Here is a 22,069-nt window from a genome sequence, read left to right as displayed (position 1 = left end):
CGAATGGATGTATCTGAATCTTGAAACTGGAGATGATTTTGACATAGAAATAAATTATTCCGGCCATTCTGTTTGAGCTGGTGCTGGTAGGGTTTTGCCTGCTTTAAGTTTTACTCGAGATACAGGCGATTACCTATGTTTTTTTACCCGTAGGGAGAACTTCCTTCGACATAACAATTCTCAAATCTCATTAGCCTATTTTCAAATCTCGTTTACTCTTTTTGAATAGTTTCAAATGGTTCAAAAAATAGTTGTTTCTGGTAGGTCAAGCCTTTCTTCGAGCACCACAATAGGCTTAAAAATCTAAGTATTCACATACCAGAACAATCACTGAAACCTTAATCTATCCGTCTGTATCAAGAAAAACACCAAATTACCTTCAATCGTCATGATTTTGTAAGTATTCTTTAATTACCTACAGTAAAAAGATTTAATATGTTCAGTTCAAAACAAAATCAAACGAGAAAGGTTCGTACGTTATAAGAGAAAATTTTCCAGGAACTACCAACTTTAAATCTTTTTAGTGGAGCATAATGTATGTTTTTGAATTTGTTTTCTTTCGGCACAATGCAAAATATAGAAATGTGTTTTTAAGTGTTTTATAAAATATGTTTAGTCCTGCATTTTGTCCTTTACACACGCCATTATTTAGAAAGTGAATTTAATTGTTACAGATCCTGTAGTTCCCATCCACAACTGCTTTGTAGTTCTATTGAAGTAAAAATACATTTAAAAAAATAAACATGACGATAGATTGTTCAAGTACTGGTATCCAAGGATGGCTTCAACGTTGTCGAGAATCCCGTAAGCTAGTTTTAGTGGTGGTAGCAATAGCATTACTATTAGATAATATGCTTCTAACAACTGTAGGTAAGTTTAAAATGCTTTTTGTTTGTAATTCACCGCTTTATATGTTTTGTTTTTTTAGTGTACGTCACGATATTAGATCAATTTATTTTCTTGTAATTAAAAATGTATTTGTTTTACTCTAACACCACTTAATTTTTTATTGAAACCCGTCGATATTTAATTATTAATTGTAAATTATTAATTTTAAACTGTGTAAATATAATATGGGTAACTGTCACCTATAATACATTTGTCGAAAGTTTCGAGATTTTTTCGAAAATTCCAATGGAGCTGAGTAGAATTATTGAAAGTTCGTAATTTTTTGCTTACCGTAACCTGTGGAGATCCTGTACCTGTGGCTAAAAACAACAAACAACAAATTTCGTAGAAAAGAGGTCAAAAAAATCAAAAGTTCTTATAAATATTAGTAGAACAAAAAATCAAAAGTTCTTATTAATATTAGTAGAACATGTTTTAAAAATAGTAAATATGTGTCTAGAGTATTAGCAGATCATCTGCAAAAACTAATATGTCTGCCTAATACACTTTTTTTCGTTCAACTTATTTGTTTATTTGAAAATGACGAGTGAATCATGGAAGATTAAGGAATAAGGAAGAAAAGGATAGAACACTCGATTGAATAGGATTTTTGGAAATTGTGTTCACACTGTAATTTAAACAAAGAAAATTCATTAATTAATTAAATTAACATTTATTTTCGGCAAAATTATTTATTATTTTCTGAAAGAATAAACATAAAAACTGTTTTTATTTATTTTAAATGCCTACCACTAGATTGAATATTTAATGTCCGTAAAAGAACGTCCCACTTACAATAATTTTCGAATTAGAAAAGTTGAAATTAAAAACCATGAATTATGAAACCTATAAAAAATTTCTATTTCTATTAAGACTATTGAGAAAGTTTCTTTAAAGTGGCGTGAACAACATTGTGTTTGAGATTTAGAAGTAGATTTTAGAAGTGGCTATTCAGATAAAGCCATGCTTCTCATAAAAAAACAGATATTGCGTTTTACAACATATTGAGTAAAATTTTGTAAAGCTTAAATTTGTAGTTTTTCAAAAAATATTTAGTTAAAAAAATTAAGTTACAATAAGTGATGGTGGAAGCGCAATTAAATCATATAGCATACCAATTCTTAACATATGATTCCAGCATTCTTTTTCAGGTGAGTTTTATCAGAGAATTGAATAGTGCTCTGACCAGGGTCGCCAGGATAATATTAACAATACATATATTACTTTAATAATATTATCTATCTTGAAATATTAATATTTATTTTCAACGGCCAGATAGTGTTGTGTTGATGGTATCTATCCCTCATGCGGAAGCATCATGAGGTAGAAACTCATCGAAGTTTAAACATTTTTTTTTTACCTAAAAAGTACACAATATATAACTTAGCTTTTTTTTAAACTATATTTTATTTACAAAAATAGCTACTTTTTCTATCATCTGTGGACGCCAAACATGTATATTTTTTGCACTTTCCGTAAAAATGAAAGAAGTCACACTCAAATTATAACATTACTCAAGAATAAATGGGCATTGAATTCCAAAAACTGCTCTAAGATATTTTCCATTTTTAATTTTATTTGTGTATTTTTCCACATTGTCATTGAGATACACGTCTATATTTAATTAATACATTATGGTGCTATATTTACTCAGATTTTTACTTTTGTTCGCTCTATATAATGAAACATACAAAACCTTTGATAGTGTTAGTAAAATTAAACGATATGCACGGATGTCGGTGATTATATCATAACACTTTCTTATGTTTTACTACATAAAAAATATGAAGAACATAAATGCAAAAAGACTTAACCTCAATATATACTAAATTTCTTTTTTCTAAACTTGCATCATTTTAACAAATGGGGGCATTAAATCTTTTTACAAAAGAAAACATCCACACAGGATAATAAACATCTTCGCTTTGTTATACAAAGTTTTATAATTTTTAAAAGAAAACCATGTCTTCGAAAACTTACCGCAAAATTTTCGAATGCTGAAAGACCCTTAACAATTCTATTTTGTTAAACCAAAATTACCTTCTAAAGAAACTCAATAAGATATAAGTTAGTTTGTCGCTGGGAAATAAACCAGAATCAAACAGATGCCACAAAATTTGTTTAACAAGTAAAATTTACAAAATTTAAAAGACCCCCTATAAATTTTTCGGGTACGGAACCCTAAAATCGCACTTGAAACATAGCTAAGGACATTATCCATTAAATTACCTTTCATACGAAACCAAAAAAAAAAATCAAAATTAGTGCATTCGTTTAGGCGATACGATGTCACAGACAGGCAGATAGACAGACACACACGCACATAGCGGTCAAACTTATAACACCCCCTTTTTTTAGTTTGCATCACTAGTTTATATTTGATTAAAATTTTATTTTAGGTTTTAGAATACACTGGAATTTTTTGAAGTTTTGTGGTTGAAAAACAGGAAAAAATTGGATTTTTATGGCGAATTAAATAAAATTTTAAAATATGCCTGCCTTAAAATAGAATTTGTCAAGATTTTTACATGAATTTTGTTCATTTCAAATTAAAAGTCGAATTTGGTAGTTTTCAAAATACTTACTGAAATAAAATATGAAAGAATTTTGATGACTTATTTACGTACTTAAATATCTTAGATAAAATTTATTAATTATTATAAAACAATTAGAATCCTTAAAAATAATAATTAATTTTTAAAATTATTAATCGAGAATATACGAAATATAATTTATTTTATAGATATATTAGTTTTCCGAACGAATTTATTTAATTTATTTATAATATAGGTACATGATAATAATGAACAATTCTCATTAAAAGTTAACAGAAAATGTACAGTTAGCTTATTCCTTCAACATTTCCTTTTTGTTATACTTATAGTATGCTAGTTTCACAGTTATTATACGTTAACTTATATACTTATCATACCGTATGTCTCACTCATGACTGCTTATAACCACTCTTTAATATTTGTGGGGTAAGCTAGATTCAAAAATATATTAGTCTCAAAAATTTTATAAATATTCCTCTATTTTAAAAATATAATAGAATCTAAAAAAAATATAATATTTGAGAGTTATTAGGTATAATAGAATCAATATTTTTTCATAAATCAAGATATAGATAAAGTAGAAATTTAATGCATTGTTCGATGTCGCATTTGGTGGAACTTTTGTTCACATTGTATTTTAAGAATTGTAAGAATTCAAAACGAATTAAGCGGAAATTGATTTATTGAATGGTGGTGTTATCAATATAAATATTTTTTCTTTTTGTGGACTTTAAATAAAGTACTAGCTGTAAGAAAATATGCTCTCAACATAGTGACAATCTTGGTTCAAGAACATATTTAATTACTTTACTTATTTCAGAATATCTTCAGTATTTTTTTTACTGTCTGTCACCATTTATATGTCGAAAAATCATCTGTTTAAGCAAAAAATAAATTTTTAATAATACATGGTGGCCCAACTTTAAAATTAAAAATTTTTCTCCATCTGTGAACTATATGTACCCCAAAGTTTGAAAAAATTCTATTTATAATCAATATTATATAATCAATATTCGGTAATATATAAAATCTTTGTATATAAAAATTACGTGTCACGTTGTTTGTCCGCGATGGACTCCTTAACTACTGAACCGATTTTAAATTTGATTTGCACACCGTGTGCCATTTGATCCAACTTGAAATATAGGATAGCTCACATCTCAATTTATAGTCGCAATATTATTTAATTGTAAATTATTTGTAGTGTCCGACCGAAGGTCGATTTTTGGCCGAAGCCTAAGCCGAAGCCGATTAATCGGCTATCGCCACAACCTTCGGCCGAAGCCGAAGGTTTAAAAACATGATTTTAAAACTTTAATATCAAAGTTGATCTCTAGAAATTGATTTAGAGGTTATGATCTTGAGAAGTTGATCTAGAAGTCAATCTAAAGATGATTAAAAAAATTACCTTAAAATTTATTACTAACAATAAAAAATGCAAAGTGCGTCGGGATTTTTATATACTTAGCGTGAGGGAACCAGACATTTGTTGTTCGAACTTTTTTGATTATTTTGAACTGCAAAACAAGCTCATTATAGTGCCGTACAATTTTGAAACATCTTGTACACATAATTTTATTTATCAAGAAGAATATTATGATGATGAAGTGATTTACAAATAGAGACAGATGCTAAAGATATATCTGACATTGACGCTTTTCTTATATATAGAGAGATGAGGTTGCTCTGTTGGTTAAAAAGGATATCCGTCGTATTACCTTCCTGAAATTTACAAAGTGTAGAAATAAACTGAAAGTATGTTAAATGTGTAATAGTAGAGCCAATCTTGGCAATATCACTCTGCTAACACGTCAGTTAAATTATATATGCAGCGGGAAATTTTTCTACCTGTGTACAATGTAAACGATATCTTTTTTAGAGATTCACATCTTTGAGTTGGCAATGCTCTTTTGTTTGAAAACGGATTTGATTGCAGATAGTTGCTTTTGGTTTAGTTTGGTTTGCCATTTTTAAATGAATAGACTTACGCCAGAGCAACGCTTACAAATTGTTGAATATTTAAAAAAATCAAAATAATGATTCCGTTCGGCCACATGACCGAAATCTTATTCAAATATTAATGTCATAAAATTATCTTTCCAAAACCGTCAGTTTCATTGATATTCAAAAAAAAATTTCTTGTTTTTTATTAATTTCAAGTTGTGCAACAAAATTTAATTTTCAAAAAGTGGAAATAACTGCACGAAAGTTTGGCCACAAGACCGAAATCATATTCACACATTAATAACATGAACGTATGGGCTTGACAGTGTATCATGCCAATTGGAGAAGTTGTCACAATGGGCAAGAAGAAAAATCGATGCCTCAGCTTTTCTTTGACGACCTCTCCGACCAGAAGTCCGTTTACGCCAAAGCACTTCTGCTGTTCTTAAAAAGCTCCAAATGGTTCATGGGGTAGTAGCCGAGAATGGACCAACCTTTTTTCGGTATCACAACTGATACTATGATCTAAGTGTTTACCCTCTCAGGACAGAAACTCTTACGTAACCTAACCATTAATGGCATAAAATTAATTAACTTTTCAATAATGCTAGTTTCATTAATATTAAAAATAGTTTTCGTTAATTTTAATTTAAAGTTGTCAATCTCAAGCTTCAATCCTTCATCAGATCAGATGTACCCCACGAAAAATAAAATATTTAAATTAAATTCTAAACATTTTTTTTTAATGAAAATTTTGATCAATCAAAATAAACAACATCTATTGAATATTTCTCGAACTTGAAGAAACGAACAATCCAAGAAAGTTTATTTCTTTTATTTAATTTTATACAATATTTTTTCTTCTTTGAAGTAATATATTTTAAAATTACATTTTCTGAATAGAAAACTTTATTTTTTTAAGAAGAGAAATCATTGTACTACTACTTACGTACCTACCACGTACAATTATGTGTGTTAGTATAATGCATAATATGTCTTTTATCTAATTATTGTACTGTTTTTTCGAGTGTTAGTAATTCAAAAAGGTTTCAAGTGAGTAGTATTTTACCATACCATCATTGACATCTTTTAAATTTAAGTGCTGTTAAACATTAAATATAACCTCCTTTTGCTATTCAAATAAATGTATAGAGTCAGGTTTAAATTAAAGTTAGTTATGGAATTATAAAAGCTTTTTAAACTTATAAAAAGTAATTGTTTCTCTCCGAAAGACGAAATCGAAAATTTTGTGCCTTCTTCTTTTTTATTAGGTGGAGGTCAAATAAAGACTTAAATGTATAGTCTACAGTACAGAGAAGGGTATGACTTCGTGACATAGACTCTCACGAAACTTCGTGACTTACACTCTCACGAAACTTCGTGACTTCATTTCAGTGTAACCTACAACATTTTTAATTACGAAAACTTTGAAAATTGGCGTTAGAATAATAAAACATATGTCGTTAAACTGTCGTAGGTCTGAGAAAACGGCTCATGAAATATGTAGACCAGTTTGTACATTTAATTTTACTTATATTTATTAAACAACTGTGTAAAAATTAGCCGGTTGTTCTACTGGCCTACATATTTCATCAGCCGTTTTCTCAAACCTACGTCAGTTAAATGACTGTATGTTTTATTATGCCAACGCCCCAATTTCCAAAGTTTTCGTAAATAAAAATGTTGTAGGTTACACTAAAATGAAACCACTCACGAAGTGTCGTGAGTGTGTTAGTCACGAAGTCATACCCCCCTCTGTACTGTAGACTAGTAAAGACCTCTGGAAAAAAATGGGCTCATAAAACACGGGATATTTATATCCTGGTATTTTTGAAATTTTATATCAAGGTTCATACTAATTTTACTCTCAAGTTTGTAACTCTTAAAATTATTGATAATAAAAACAAAATTTTGGTGAAGGTGTTCATAAAATAGCGAACCTTATAATTCACTATAACTCAAAAAGGAAAAGAGATATCAAGCTGAAATTTTTGTAGCGTGCTCAAGACTTAAAAAGTGAGTTTGAGTTTGTAAATATGCAACATAGGTCAATTGAGTTTTGTATATCGTTACAGAAAATACAGGGATTAAAAAAAAACAAAAATTTAAAAAAAACTTTTTCGAAATTTTCGAAAACCGAAACAAATTTTACCGAAATGCCGCCATAATTGTGTTGGTTCTTTAAACTCCTATAATTTATTAAAAATAATGCAAGTGTCAATGCTTAAACACTTTCTATAGGGTATGTCAACAATTAACTCAATCAATTGTTTGTTTTCACTTGTTTTATCATAAATTGCTCGTTTTTGATCAATTGTATCACTACATCTAATTGATTAATTGCACTTTGATTACTTTTGAAAAAAAAAAGTGTTTCGAAAATTATGCTACAAAACATGAAGTTTGATAAAATGACAATCAAATATAAATGTGTTCGAAAATCTAGTTGTCGAAAGTTTTTTACAAAAAAGTTGAAAAAATTAAACAATTTGTTTTAAACGCAAGTTGAAAAGATATTTTCTTGAACTTTCCTTTTTTTAATAACAGATTGATTTTATAAATAAAAAGCTACTTGATACATTCAAGAATAACGAAAGCATGAAAAACATTTTATAAAAAGTATTTTATGTTTGATAAGTTAAAAGTGTTTCTAAACAAAGTATTTATCACACGGTTATTTGTTTGAAAACAAAATACCTTCTTCGTCTGATCATATTTTTTTACCTATAATTACTTACATTTTTTAATAATAAATTAATACTCGTTGACTTATACAAATTTATTCAGCAAGAAATAACAAAATCATTTTCACAAAAATTCATCTTAAAAAGAGAAAAAAATTAAAAGTTCTTAGTGTTCGTCTTAGGTTTAGTTCATATGAGTAGTAGTCTTGGGTGTTGCAGTCTTGATCTTAGTCTCGCAAGACTTGCAAAACTGCAAGATCCAGACTGATTTTTCTCAAAAATATTCAACTTCTTATTTGTACAAACGTGTGTTATAGTTTTGAATCTATAAAATTGCAAAACCTGACTAATCAATTTAAGTAATCGTGTATTTAAAAATCTGACTGAAGATTTTAAAATCCCTTACTGGACTTCTATTAAGAACTATGTATTTAATTTCAATTAATTTGAAATCATTGAATGTTGTTTAAAATAGAATAATAAAGTTGTGGGGGATAAAATGAACTTGGGTGATACGTATGTTAAGTGTTATGTACATGTGTACCAAAATTGTTTAAGATTATTTCAATAACAAAACCTTTCTCTAAAAACCATCTTTGATTTCTGTTCTTTCCTGTCTCATTCGAGTTTAGTGGTTAATCCTAAATTTAGCCTTTGGCATTATTTTATATTTTGTGTATAGGACATGTGTACAGGATGTTGAAAGCTTTTACAAAGTTCGATGAAAAAAATTAATTTTTTGGAGAGATTTCTTATATATAGCTTTGGTGTAAATATTTATCAAGAATTTTACCTATTAATAAATCTCCTGCAATCTCCTAAAGCATAATTTTTAACAAGCCACTCATATAGACAAATATTTTAAATAATGAAAATGAAAGAAGTATTAAGTATATTTTTAAAGATACTCGGTGCAGGTTAGCTTCAACTAGCTTCATTTGAAGATCCGAGGCTAAAAATGCATTGATCTCAGTTAATTTATTGCAAAGCTCCTTCTTCTCGGTTAATTTCTGCAGAAGAACAAAAATCTTGTCCAAAAAATGTAAATTTGCTGTGGCTCTACGTAGATAATCGTGTAATCCTACAGCCTTGTAGGGATAAAATAATCTCTGCTCTGTCGTATCCCTGCCTTCTTTTCCTTATTTTTGCGATATTACCTTTTAGTGCTTCACAATGGATTCGGTGGTTACAATGGATTCCAGATATATTCCCATAGGCTTCACATGGTATATAGGCTTCATGTTTCCCGTTGCATTTAAGCGTCGGGACTTCACTGATAAAGCAGACCACGTGGTCAATTACTTCATACTATTCTAATAAATAAACCAAACAATTATTTTGCGTTGAAGACATCGTAACCTTGAAAATTATAAATATTAAATTCTTTAAGAACATAGGCATTGTAAAAAAGTACTAGATGCAAGATAATATATTCTTAACAAGTTAGCAAGTTAAAATTTCCTTGTACTTTAAATTTTAAGTAGTTAAAGATTTATTTTCTTGAATTAAGTATTAGGATCGTTGACTCAAGAAACAATAACTTGTTATAAAAACCTCAACTGTCAATTAAACGTGCTTACTTTACGTGCTTAGTTGAATATGACAGTGGTTTTCAAAATGTTATAATTATATTCAGCAATTCAAGACTACAATAAAGCTCTTTCAAATCAATCGAATGAATACATAAAGATTAATATCAAATAAAAAGATCGCATAATATGATAAAACAATTCAATTCGCCTAGAACACTTTGTAAAATTATTGTGAATATCATCACCATTTTACAAGAACGATTATTATCAATTTATTTATATATCAAACAATGAATATTAAAACGGAATTATTATTGTAGAGTAGTGTGTAACGTGGTATATATGACCCGCTATGCCAACGACAGGAGTCACAGAAGTAAGTGAATATGATGGTGATTAAATCGTTCCTTTTTCAAAAACCGTACAAAACACAATACGTACATAGACATAAAACCATGGTGGATATGACATTTAGGGACTAAGTCAATAACTTTATTATTTATTATATATTTTAGTAAAATTAAGTCCGGTTGGCGGCAGATTTTTTGTTGACATGTTTTTTGTATTTCAGGGTGGAATTTTGTAATTGATTTTAAACTAACTTCCTTATGAGCTAGAGACTTGGAGGCTGGCTCAAGTAAGTCTATCTCCTCATGGCAAGAGCTGGGCAGTAACAGAGGAGATGAGACATCTGCTGCAGTAGTTGTGATGCACTGCCAGGCCCAGGCATTCAGCATGCCTGCCGTCCAACCAGTGTCCTGTAATAGTCGCAACAACTTTGCTAACAGAGGCCCTTGGAAGTGATATAAGATCTTCGGAACGCCTACGATTGTACTCAGACCATATCTGTCTTGTAATACCACAAGTACGTTCCTCCCTCCATCTAAGATTGACCTTTTTTAAGATATCCTCTTTGAGGAGCAACTTGCAGTTCGCAAATGGAACTCAAACATTTTTAGTCTATAAGTCCATTCCAAATTAGTCAAATCGATTCCACCTCGAATTCTACCATTAAATTTTGATTCATTAGTTTGGAAATTTACGCTGACAAAAAATCTGACTTAAGGCTGATAAACAGATAGACACATAATATTTTTTAAGTATTCTGCTTACTTTTCAGGAGGTAAAATCGCGCGATAATGATCTTTATCATTTTATTGTTGACTCTTCCAAGATATCATATACATTTTCGGGTTGAACACAACTTTCGATCCGAAAGTTGATAAAATATTCTTCTTTTGTGTCTGTCTATGTGTTGGAAGTTGACATGTTTGGTTTTGTCCTTCATTTCCGTTGTACAATATCGGAATATCTCTATTATTGTTATTATCATTCATGTTATAATATAATATTTGTATGTTATGGTAAATGTATGAAAATAATTTTCCTCTATTTTGCCAACAATATTATCATTTCCATATTATTAGTGATATTTTATAATAACAGAACCATAACAAGAAGAGATTCATTTTTCTGTCATTTCACTTTATTCTTTGGTACCTAGATTGTATTTATATATTTTTAAATATTTATATTTTTAAGGTAGTACGGTGACGATACTTGAAGCAGATTCTAAAAATAAGTATTATGATATCCATGAACAATATTGGGTTTTAAATGTATATAATTTTCCAACAACCTGCATTGTTTTAACGAAAATATTAAAAGCCTTCCATATCTTTGGGTCTCGTTTAAATCGTCAGATTATTGGAATGTACATTTTTTAGCATGTAATAAATCCAGCATATCTTAATCTGACGCGCTGGAGTTAATTCAAATATCGCAATTTCGTTTTTACTAATCTGACCGTCTGTCCTACGCGCGTTCCCCCTTATCTAGGGCTGATATTTGGTAGACGTACTAAGGAAGGTCCTAGGAACCCCCATATCTTATTCTGACGCGCTCGAGTTACTACAAAAATTCCCTCTTGGGCTCCCTTACTATTGCCAAAACTTAAATTAAACAACTTGTATACATGATATTGTTGTATTTTTTTATTAAGTATTTTATAGTGATTTGAAAGAGTATTTTATGGTGATATATGATACTAGCAAAATGTAACACGTGGCTTCGCGTGTTTGTGTTTATAATGTCTTATAATGTCACTCGACAAAACCACACATTTCGACGACGTTCGCATGTTGTTTGATTATTTACTAAACCGTTGATTAAACCGTTGATTAAAACACTTGCTTGTAAAAGAAGCTTGATCTGAGCACTCATTTTTAACATCAAAATGAGAAAATCAGGTTATAATTAATAATTTGCATGCGTTGTTCAATATGTATGAATGTACTGTTGCATGATGTTAATTATATCTCGCTGCCTAGAAAAGCTTCGAAAGCCTTTTGTCTGGTATCATATATCACAGAAATTACCATGAAAATACTCTTTTAAAATAATAACTAATTGTTTAATAAAGATCTTTTACACACAAGTTGTTTAATTTTAATTTAAAGTTATCATTATGGAAAAGGTTTTATAAGAAAAATTACTTGTTATTCTTCCGGCATAGTTAGTTACGTAAATGAAAGCCAAATTGCACTTCAGAAAAATAGTATTGATACTTTATCTTCAGTATAATCTTTCTACCTTGAACATTTAAAAACCTTTTTGCATTTTTTTAAATTAATGAATTTTAAAAGATTTCATTTCTTGATTGTTTCGTTAAGTTTTACTCAAATAACGGCAATAGAGAGAGAGAGAGAGAGAGAGAGAAAGCTATATTACGAAAACTTTTCAGAATCGATCTAAATTTACAAATAAAGTCTTAGGTAATTTCAATATTGCCACTACATGAAGTGAAGTTTTAAAATATTTAGTTGGCTAATAAACCAATTACCGTATTAAATGACGAAAATTGGTTTATTTTAAATTTCGAGAAATATGGTGGAGGAGCTGGGAAATTAAGCAGCTTGTATATAGTACATTCAGCCAGCCAGTTCATTAAATTATGTATCAGACGATACATTTGTTTATCATTTCGGTTCGGGCCGCTAGTTGAACGGCTCAGGGCGTTTAGTATAATGCTTAGACTGTTAATTGAACAGCTAATTAAGCAAGTTCGCCAATATAGATAATTAAAATTAAGGTTTTTTTTTTTACAAAAAAAAAAAAAAAAAAAGAAAATTCAAAAGGGTTTTTCTTCTTGTCCAAATAATTTATTGATAATATACTCTATTTTCTTTATAAATAAAGTAACTTTTGTTTCAATTTTGATTCAAAAGTTTCTTTGTTATAATTATTTTATAGCTCTAACAAAACTACTTTCCCGTGCCTAGAAAAATGTAAATAATTCAAGTATGAATTATTATGAATTCTGCATTTATTAGTATGCGGGTGCACGGATGTGCAAAATATGAAGGGTAAAAAAGTGAGCGTGTGTCAATTGGTTTGTCATTTTTCTTTCTAGATGAACAATTTATGTATCTATAGCCAGGAAATATTTAAAATGTAAATATGACACCATCAAAAAAAAAAAAGGTATCTTTCTTTTATAATGAAAAAAACAGGAGTGAGAAACTTTTTGTACTTTTCATTCTTTGATTCTTGGTTCGGATAATTTATTTTTAATTTGCATAACTGATGAATTTTGATTAAATGAATGTAATTTTTGTTGTCTTTGCCCATGTTATAATTTCTGGTGAGTTTCATGCACCGAAATCTTAATGAAACAGATATCAGAAATATGATTTTACTTGTCTACTTTCGCCGAGTTCTAATAGTATTCATTAGACTTGATTGTAATCACAAAGTTTCTTATAAAATAAACTGATTATATACAAAACTAATATATACAGGGTGGGCCATTCTAATTTATACACCTAAATATGTCGTTTTGTAGTTAACCAATCAAAAAATAACCCTAACAAAAGTTACTAAGTTTGATAGGGAACCTCATGTTCTGACATCAGATTGGACCTAGTTCTAGTAAGAGATAGAATAACACTTAAATTAAAAAAAATAAAAAAGTTGATTCTCATAAAAAAAATAACAATTTAAGTTTAAAACATTTTTTCGAAAAACGTTAGTTTTCGCGAGAAATGCGACTTAAAAATGTGTCATTATTGCATTTAATCGAAAGAAAGCACGCGAAAAGTTTATCGATAATTGAAGGTCGAAGTCATGAACATAGGTTAATGTCCTTTTATGAGAATCAACTTTCTAATTTAAAGTGTCATTCTATCTCTTAGCGTTACCGTTTAGGATTTAAATTGGCTGTTAAAGATACCCGAAGGTCCAATCTGATGTCAGATGAATCATAACAGACATGAAGTCTCCCATCAAACTATGAAATTACGTTTAGGTTATTTTTTTATAGATTAAATACAAAACGAGACATTTAGGTGTATAGATTTAAATGGCCCACCCTGTATGTATATTCGTAATTTACTTATTTTCAGCCGAGATGCTCAGTCTCACCTGTTGCCTGAAAATACTCTAACTGCCTTATTAAATAAAAACTTGTTCTTTCGTTGTTCATTTTTACCGCAACTTCCAGACTGCTTAGAAATTATCTATTATCTTCCTAAAATATTAAAATAACTGACAACGTTTTTACCTTCATATTATCATCATTTTAAAACCTATTTTGTAAGTAAATATATTCGGTCCGTAAAAAATATTTTTCAACGCGAAACGAACTGTGGAGTAATAACAGATTAAAAATTCGTCGGAAAATATGTTTTATTGTCAAAAATGACATGATGTTTATCTTTCTACGAAATATTGTACTATATTTATTTCTACGAATGATAGAAATAATAGAAAAAATACTAACACTCTACAAGCTGACAATTTAACTTTTTGGTAGAAAGTTATTGTTTTCTTCCCGAAAATCTAAATCGAAAATATTATTTTTAAGATTGTCTATTTGCCCATGAATTAAGATTTTGTCGCTGGATATCTCTAGATAGGGTTTTAGCAGGCGTTGAATTAATAGATAGATATTTAGTAAACCCAAATTTTTTTATTTTCGGTCGTATCCTAGACCACTGTTGTTATACCATGTATGTATGAAATATATCAAGGTATACTAACTTTAGTCCCAAGTTTGTAACGCTTAAAAATATTGATTGCTCGTTTGAATGTCCATCTGCCCGAAAACATGATAGCTCAAAAACGAAAAAATATATTAAGCTGAAATTTTTGTAGTGTGCTCAGGGCGTAAAAAGTGGGGTTGAGTTTGTAAATGAGAAACATATATTGATTTGGTCTTGGATCCGTAGAACACATTTTGTAAACCGTTAGAGATAAAACGAAGTGAAAAAATATTCCTTATAAAAACCAAACAACTTTTGTTTGAATCATTTTTTCGTAAACGTCACTGTTTACTCGTGAGGGCGCAAATAAGGCGCAAATTTGACAGTATATAGTATGTATTATATGGGAATTTCAACTATGTGTGTGTGACATGTATACATACTATATTTCTATATTTCTGTACTCATATGTTAAAAAACAATCGATTGCGTATTCAATATTGTCTATACATGGTATTTCAACAATTAACTCTGTCAATTGTTTGTTTTCACTTGTTTTTATTAAGGCTTAAGACTGCTTATGACGTCATATTGATTACTTTACATAAACTGTAATTTTTCCAATACTTGAGCAATAAATTCAATGATTTACCGACTCAAAAACTTGCTGATCTGGTGTCTGGAGTCTTATCCACCACAGCTTGTTAAAATTTTTTGCTACGATTATTATGATTATTATATCCATTATGATTTTTAGATTGTAGTGTGGTGATAACTTAGTGACTATTGTTGTGTGAGAAATGGAATAAGTATGAGATATTATATTATATATGTATAAGGAAGTAATACCCCATACCCCAAACCCCATATTTACCAAATACTAACTATTTCATTCCTCCATCTAGTTCTGTGCGGATCACACATCATACTCTTTACTCTTTACTCTTTACTTGGTTATATAAAAATGTGTAGAGGAGAGTTAAGTGAATATAAAAATGAGTCTATAATTTTATACTTTATATTTTATATGTAATACTGAAAATTGTTCCATTATTATTATGTGTGTATGGTATGTATGTATGTATGAATGTGTGTATGTGTGAGTAAGGTATTGTCAAGCTACTTGGGAAAATAAGTGAAGTTGGTTTTTTGTTCAAATAGACATTTCTCTAAAATATATGGGTAGTTCTACAAAGTAAGGAATTTTCAGGGTATCAGCTATAATATCATGAAAATGTATCATAAGTAATTTATTTGTATAACATTTTGTTATTTTGACTTTATTCTATTTGGGCTTAAAAATTATTTTAGATTAAATTAAAATTGTTTTCTTAACGTAGTTAATATTTAAAGTGTCAAAATTTTACTGTGATTTATTAATTTTCCAGTAAAAGAAGTTACTACCTATAATGGGTCCGATATTCGAAGTTTTCCACATTTCTTTACGTTTCGTGGCTTGCACAAGTCATTGCGTGTGTGTGTGTGTGTGTGTACGACGTACGCACGCCCGTAGTCAGTTTTTTCGCCAACGATATCGCGCGATCAAAAATGATATCGACTTCGTGTCGATCGAAGCGTATTAACGACATTATGATCGGAAAAGAATTTCATGACATGCACCTTTGTGCAAAATATCGGCACCAAGGACGTACTTCCTTCACAACTATTAGAGGCAGGGTAAATTTGAACAGAAATTTGAAAAGTATGACCCAAAATTAATTAATAATTCCATCCTTCGTTTATAAAAATTGGAAATAATTTGAATGTGATAGAGCAAAATTCAATTTTTTACATTTTGATGACGTCATAAAGTTCAAAAAATCAACTTTTTTCATAATACTCCTAAATTTAATCCGATCTTAATGAAATTTTTTTTGTAACACCCTAATTTTGGGTCAAAATTTCATTTTTGATGTTATCTTTTAGTTAACATTCACTTTTGTGCGAAATATCAATACCAGGATTCCACTATCTTCAAAACTTTTCAAGGTCAGTTACATTTGAATGATCCAAATTTAGTATAGTTCCATAGTTGGTTTAGTAAAATTATCATAGGCTAAATTCATTTGTGTTCTTTCTTCATTCTTGATAGTAGACTGAATTTTGCAAGTATAATGTACAATTGTTAAGCCGAAATCATACTCATTTTCTTCTATAGTTTGTAGTACAACCCATATAACTTTCACACTGATAAATATATTGTATTTTATAGAGTGGACTAGTTAATTTGATGTAGGTAAATTGTGATAACCGCAAAGGCAAAAGTATTACTACTGAATATTATGTTAGAAGCATGTTAATAGAGGACCTTGCCAAATAATTTCAACAAGAGTATTAATTGACAAGTATATCAGGTCTCCCTACATTTAAAGTTCGACTATTGCTTATATAATACGTATATATCTTGTATCATGTGTACGTATATACTCAGCTTATTTACGTATGTGAATAAAAGAATCTGCGTGTAGCAGGTTTCAGACTGAAGGATGTTCCAAATTAATGTTTTACAATATATAATAGATCAAAATGATTTAGTTTCCTGTACATAGAGATCTACAAATGGTTTATGACGTTCATAGACACTTGTTATTTACATTCTATATAGGGTGTCATTTTTAAGTTGATATATGCTTGAAACTCGAAAAATAACTATTATTTTCCGCAGATATTTAACTTGACCTAAACTTTCAGGCTTCATGAAAAGCTCGCTCTACAGAAAAGCTCACATAACAAGTAATAGCTAGAACAAGTGAAAACAAACAATTGACTGAGGTAATTGTTGAAATACCATGTATACAATATGTTGATTACCCTATCACATTACATATACATACATGTCACACATACTTAACTGATATTCCCATTTAATACATGCTATACTATTTGCGCCTATTTTGCGCCCTCGCGAGTAAACAGTGATGTTTTGTATGTTAGATGTAGTCTTGACAGTGTGTATTAAAAGATTTATATTTTGTAAAAGGTATGATCTCAAATTAAGATATATGGTCATAATTTTTTTGCAGAAAAGTATAAGATTCGAATTTCAAAACGCTGTTAATAGATCTTTATTTTTTCATTTTCATTTTATAGTTTTTAGGAAGATAATAAATATATACAATTTTAAAACATAAACTTGCTAATTAGTAAATTCGTTGGATCCGAGACACAATCCACCATATTCCAGATTCTTGGGATCGAACGAAAAATTTCCTTGGTTTCTTATTTTCTATTTAACTACTTTATTTTGCCATACTAAATGTACTAAAAATTGTAATATGACTTTTTACAACTTACACTGTCATAATTGAACTCCCTGTCAAATTAACTTTTCATTAAAAAAATATAGAAACTTATTCATTCATCAACTTCAAAATCTAAAAGATATTTATTTGTATAAGTATAAGAAAGCCTTAAGATTTATACACAAAAAATTCAATTGTAAAAAATAAAGCATGATGTCAAATATCAAAAATTTGAATCTATCAAACAAAAATAAAGACATAAATTTTAATATTATTAGCTTGAAATAAAATAAAATTTTAAATTAATAAAGAATACAAGTAAAATACGATTTCATGCCTATTGTATGGTTAATTAATTTCAATTAATATTACAGTTGCAAAAGAAGTTATTCACGGGTGACAAATCGCGTACAAATGACGTTAGAAGTTGGTTATCTTTTCATATTATTTTATTTCAAAAATAATAGTACAATATGAAAATCGATAATTTATTTAATTTGCGTATTATTTCTTATTCAAGTAGGTTAAGTAGTACTTATAGTTTCTTGTAAAATATTGCGAGTAAGTTGTAGATTAATTATTCTTTTCGTAATCACAGTAGAAAAATTACTGAATTAGAGTAAACTCGTTTCCGTGGCTGATGATGTAAATAAGTAAATATTTCTGGAGCCATCGGTTTAAATTCTTTATTCAAGAAAATGAGTATTTGATTGCTTAAAAATGTTCTTGATCCAAGAAAGTATATACTTGATGCTACGTTAAGAATATAATTTTTCAAATAATAACTGAGTGTATTTTTTGACGTTAAATCTCAAATAAATGGAATATAAAACAAATAAAATTCAGTATTAAATACTTTGTTGTTACTTTTCTTCTCGAAAGGGTACCAAAAGACTTAGATTACTACAGCAAGTAACGCATGCAGCTGTTTAGATCATTATTTGCTGTTCGTACTTCAATATATATTCAATCGAAAGGTTATCAATTATTATAGCACCAACATTTCATTATTTTAAAGAAGACAGGTAATCAAAAATAATTTTTTTCGAAGGTAGAGATTTTTGTTTGTAGCCAAAATATCTATAATGTTTACTGTTGAAAACTTCGAATACCAGGTGAAACAATGGCTGGTAGGATCTTTTAGACTCCAAAAATAATATGATATAAAATTTTTTTCGAATTTAAATTTAGTGTTTGTCCTTTCTTTTTACCAAATATAACCGTTTCTTATATAAACTCGCAAGTACAAAAATAAGCATTTTAATATAAATTTGGAATAAATGTTAATCTGTTAAATAATCTCAGCTAAAGAACTAAAGGTGTTAAATAATCTAAATTAAATAAAGCTTTTATTGCCTCAGACATCTTGAAAACTGCAAAAAGTATAGTTTATATATTTCAGCAATTAAATGATTAAAATGAAAGCTTTATAATTACCCTTAAAAGTAACATGCATAGTGAGACGGAGGTATTATTTTCCATGTAATTTTGAATCTATTCTCTCACCTTGTCTATGTATAACCGTAAGACTATGCCCTGAACATATATTTCCAGCCATTAAAACTACAGTATTGCTAGTGCAAGCATTTAGAAAGTATGTCGTTTTGAAATTATTTGGAGTAGGTATGTGAAACCTCACTAAACTTAAAAAAACGTAAAATTTTAAAAAGTGTTTTTTTTTTTTTTAAATCCTAAGAATCAATGAGGCATGATTCCTACTTTTGGTCTTAACAAATCGAAAAGATTGATTTCATGAAAATTTGTTTAAATTATTTTTCATATCATTTACAAAATATAACTAGTCGAACTGTGAGGAATTCTGCAGTGCGGTATATTTTCCATCATAAACCGACACGATACGGTTGATTGATAAATCATGAAATTTGATATTAAAGGAATAAGGAAAATCTCGCGGATCGGCAAAAAACTAAAAAAACGTACTAAAATTATTTTTTTGGAGCTTAAATTTTAGTATTTTTTTTTTTTCTATTGAATGCAATTTTAATTTCCCAGGCGGAACTAAGAACCGCCTTGTTGGAACCACTCTCAGATACAAAAAGTATTTAATCCCTACCTTAATTCAAGATATAAATATCCGTGCTATAATAGAAGTGATAAGTGAATAAAGGTCATTTCAAATGAAACATTTTTTTAACTTCTGTATGTCCATAATTAGCAATAATCATGCATGCAATTAATAATCTATCCTTTTCTATCAAAAATTATATTCAAATATATAAAATTTTTATGATTGTTCTATACAATTTTCTTGAAAGGTAGGTAGGTAGGAAAGAAATGTTGAACATTATAGAATATACCATCACCGCACCCCAGTCCCTGCCATATTTATCATACCATCAGTTTTTTTTTGTTCATACTTTTACCATTCAACGCGTTCCACATATAATATTACCCATTCTTCATAAATAAATATTTGTCTCCCTTGCCATCTACACTCTTTGATTTTTTCAACATTTTCTTATATTACTTCTCTATTGAATAATACCTTTTATACATTTTTTTTTCTTATATTTTCTTTTTTTTTCAATTCATTTTCTTTTCTTTTTTCTTCTATTTTTTGTGTGCGTACTAAATATTATTATGAATTCTTTACATCTTGGCTGTGAATATTATAGACTAAGGTCTCATGGCAGTACGTTAAACTAATATATCATTAAGCATCTAAAAAAATAAGGTTAAAACAAATACCCTTAAGGCTAATCCATCAACAATCTACATCGATATGTTAAATATTGGTATAGGTCGTGTCAGCAAAGAGGTGGCAGAATGACTAAAGCCTAGCCTTAGAGTGAACAATTCTAGAATTTAAGTATAGTAGAAATGAAAATAATTCATCTATAGACTTTTAGAAAAGGAATGTTATATCCGATTAAAGGATACAATTTTGGGTATTGAAAACATAATTTTGTTACGTCAGGTGAAGATAAAGAAAGATGTAAAAGTCGTCCCAAGGAAAGGATTGCCAATATGGATTAAGGTTATTAATATAATAACAGTTGAATGAACAGATCAAAGGCTTACTGATTAGGGGAGAAATGTTCAAAATTAACAGCTAAAACTGTGCGATACCTTTAGACAGGTCTTTAATGGTAGGGTAAAGCTAGTCTAGATATTTTGCTACTCAGACAAATATTTCTCAAGATTTCGTGTATTAGGTATTGTCAATGTTTCAATTTTTATTCGCCTGCTTCAAAATTTTGAAATAAGGTGCGTTACCCAGCGAGTCTTTGTTTTTAAGTGTTTTATGACGCATTTGTAACTGTTATTGAAGCTTGGGCCATTTTGTATTGTGACGGTGAAATATATCGTAAGAATTCTGATCTGATGATGATGTACGAAAATATAGGTTATTATTTCAATTTTTTTTCTTTTATAGAATTTATAGAAGAAATAATTACATTGGTTAATGAGTTGAAGATAATTTTTTTTGTTGGGAAAATTCTAGCATTGGGGAAAGCGCACAATTTGAAAACAGATTTGGGTACCTTTTATTAATTTCCGTAAAAAATTTTTACGAGATAACTATGACCCAAAAAATACAACAATTTCCAAAATATACGAATTCGAATTAGAAGCAATGTCATATTAAATAAATCGTATGTGTGATTACATTTTTTTAGATATTTGTTAATTTGAAGATCCAGTTATCTACAACTTAATGCTCATTGAAACTTTTGAGTTTCCAATCAAACGAGTTTTATTTACCTTCGGAATTTTATATTGAAACTAAAAAAGATTTTTTTGAATTTGTTGTAGAAGTAGAGTAAGACTAAAAAAGGAATTGAAGGAATATTAATTACCGTCCAACAAATTTTAAAAAAATTAAATTTTCAAATAGAATAGTTTAAAATCGAGACAATTGTATGATTCTTTTTGACATAAATTTTAACAAGCAGAAATAATGTTCTCTTTTAGGAAAGGTTTCAAATTCTTATCAACCATAATTTAGTTCTCATGATATTCACCAGCTCAGTTGTAAATATTAAATATTTATATAGTTTATAAAAATATTATTGGCTATACTCAATTTGTTCAAATTAATGGTTTTTTTACCATAAAAAGTATCTTTTAATTATATAAATGAAATTTCATAACATTACTAATTTTGTTCTACATAGATTTATTCTTATTTAAAACAAGTGAAAACAACCAATGGACTGAGTTAATTGTTGAAATACTATATATAGACAGTGTTGATTACTCTATCACATTACACATACA

The 22,069-nt window shown here is 28.8% G+C and overlaps 1 protein-coding gene across 1 annotated transcript in view; it reads left to right on the top strand.

Moving 5' to 3' along the window:
• The first annotated feature begins 680 nt into the window (after positions 1-680).
• The window catches only part of LOC123297487 (synaptic vesicular amine transporter), a 45,265-nt gene continuing 23,876 nt past the window's right edge, over positions 681-22,069 (top strand). The window contains exon 1 of the mRNA XM_044879160.1: positions 681-870. Coding sequence (XP_044735095.1) covers positions 744-870 — 127 coding nt within the window. The 5' untranslated portion in view covers positions 681-743. The remainder of the gene's footprint in view (positions 871-22,069) is intronic.

Source organism: Chrysoperla carnea, chromosome 4 (genome assembly GCF_905475395.1).
Source record: "Chrysoperla carnea chromosome 4, inChrCarn1.1, whole genome shotgun sequence".
NCBI classification, from domain to species: Eukaryota; Metazoa; Arthropoda; class Insecta; order Neuroptera; family Chrysopidae; genus Chrysoperla; species Chrysoperla carnea.
Note: the sequence above shows the minus strand (reverse complement) of the source record. Positions and strands in the feature narration are given on the sequence as shown.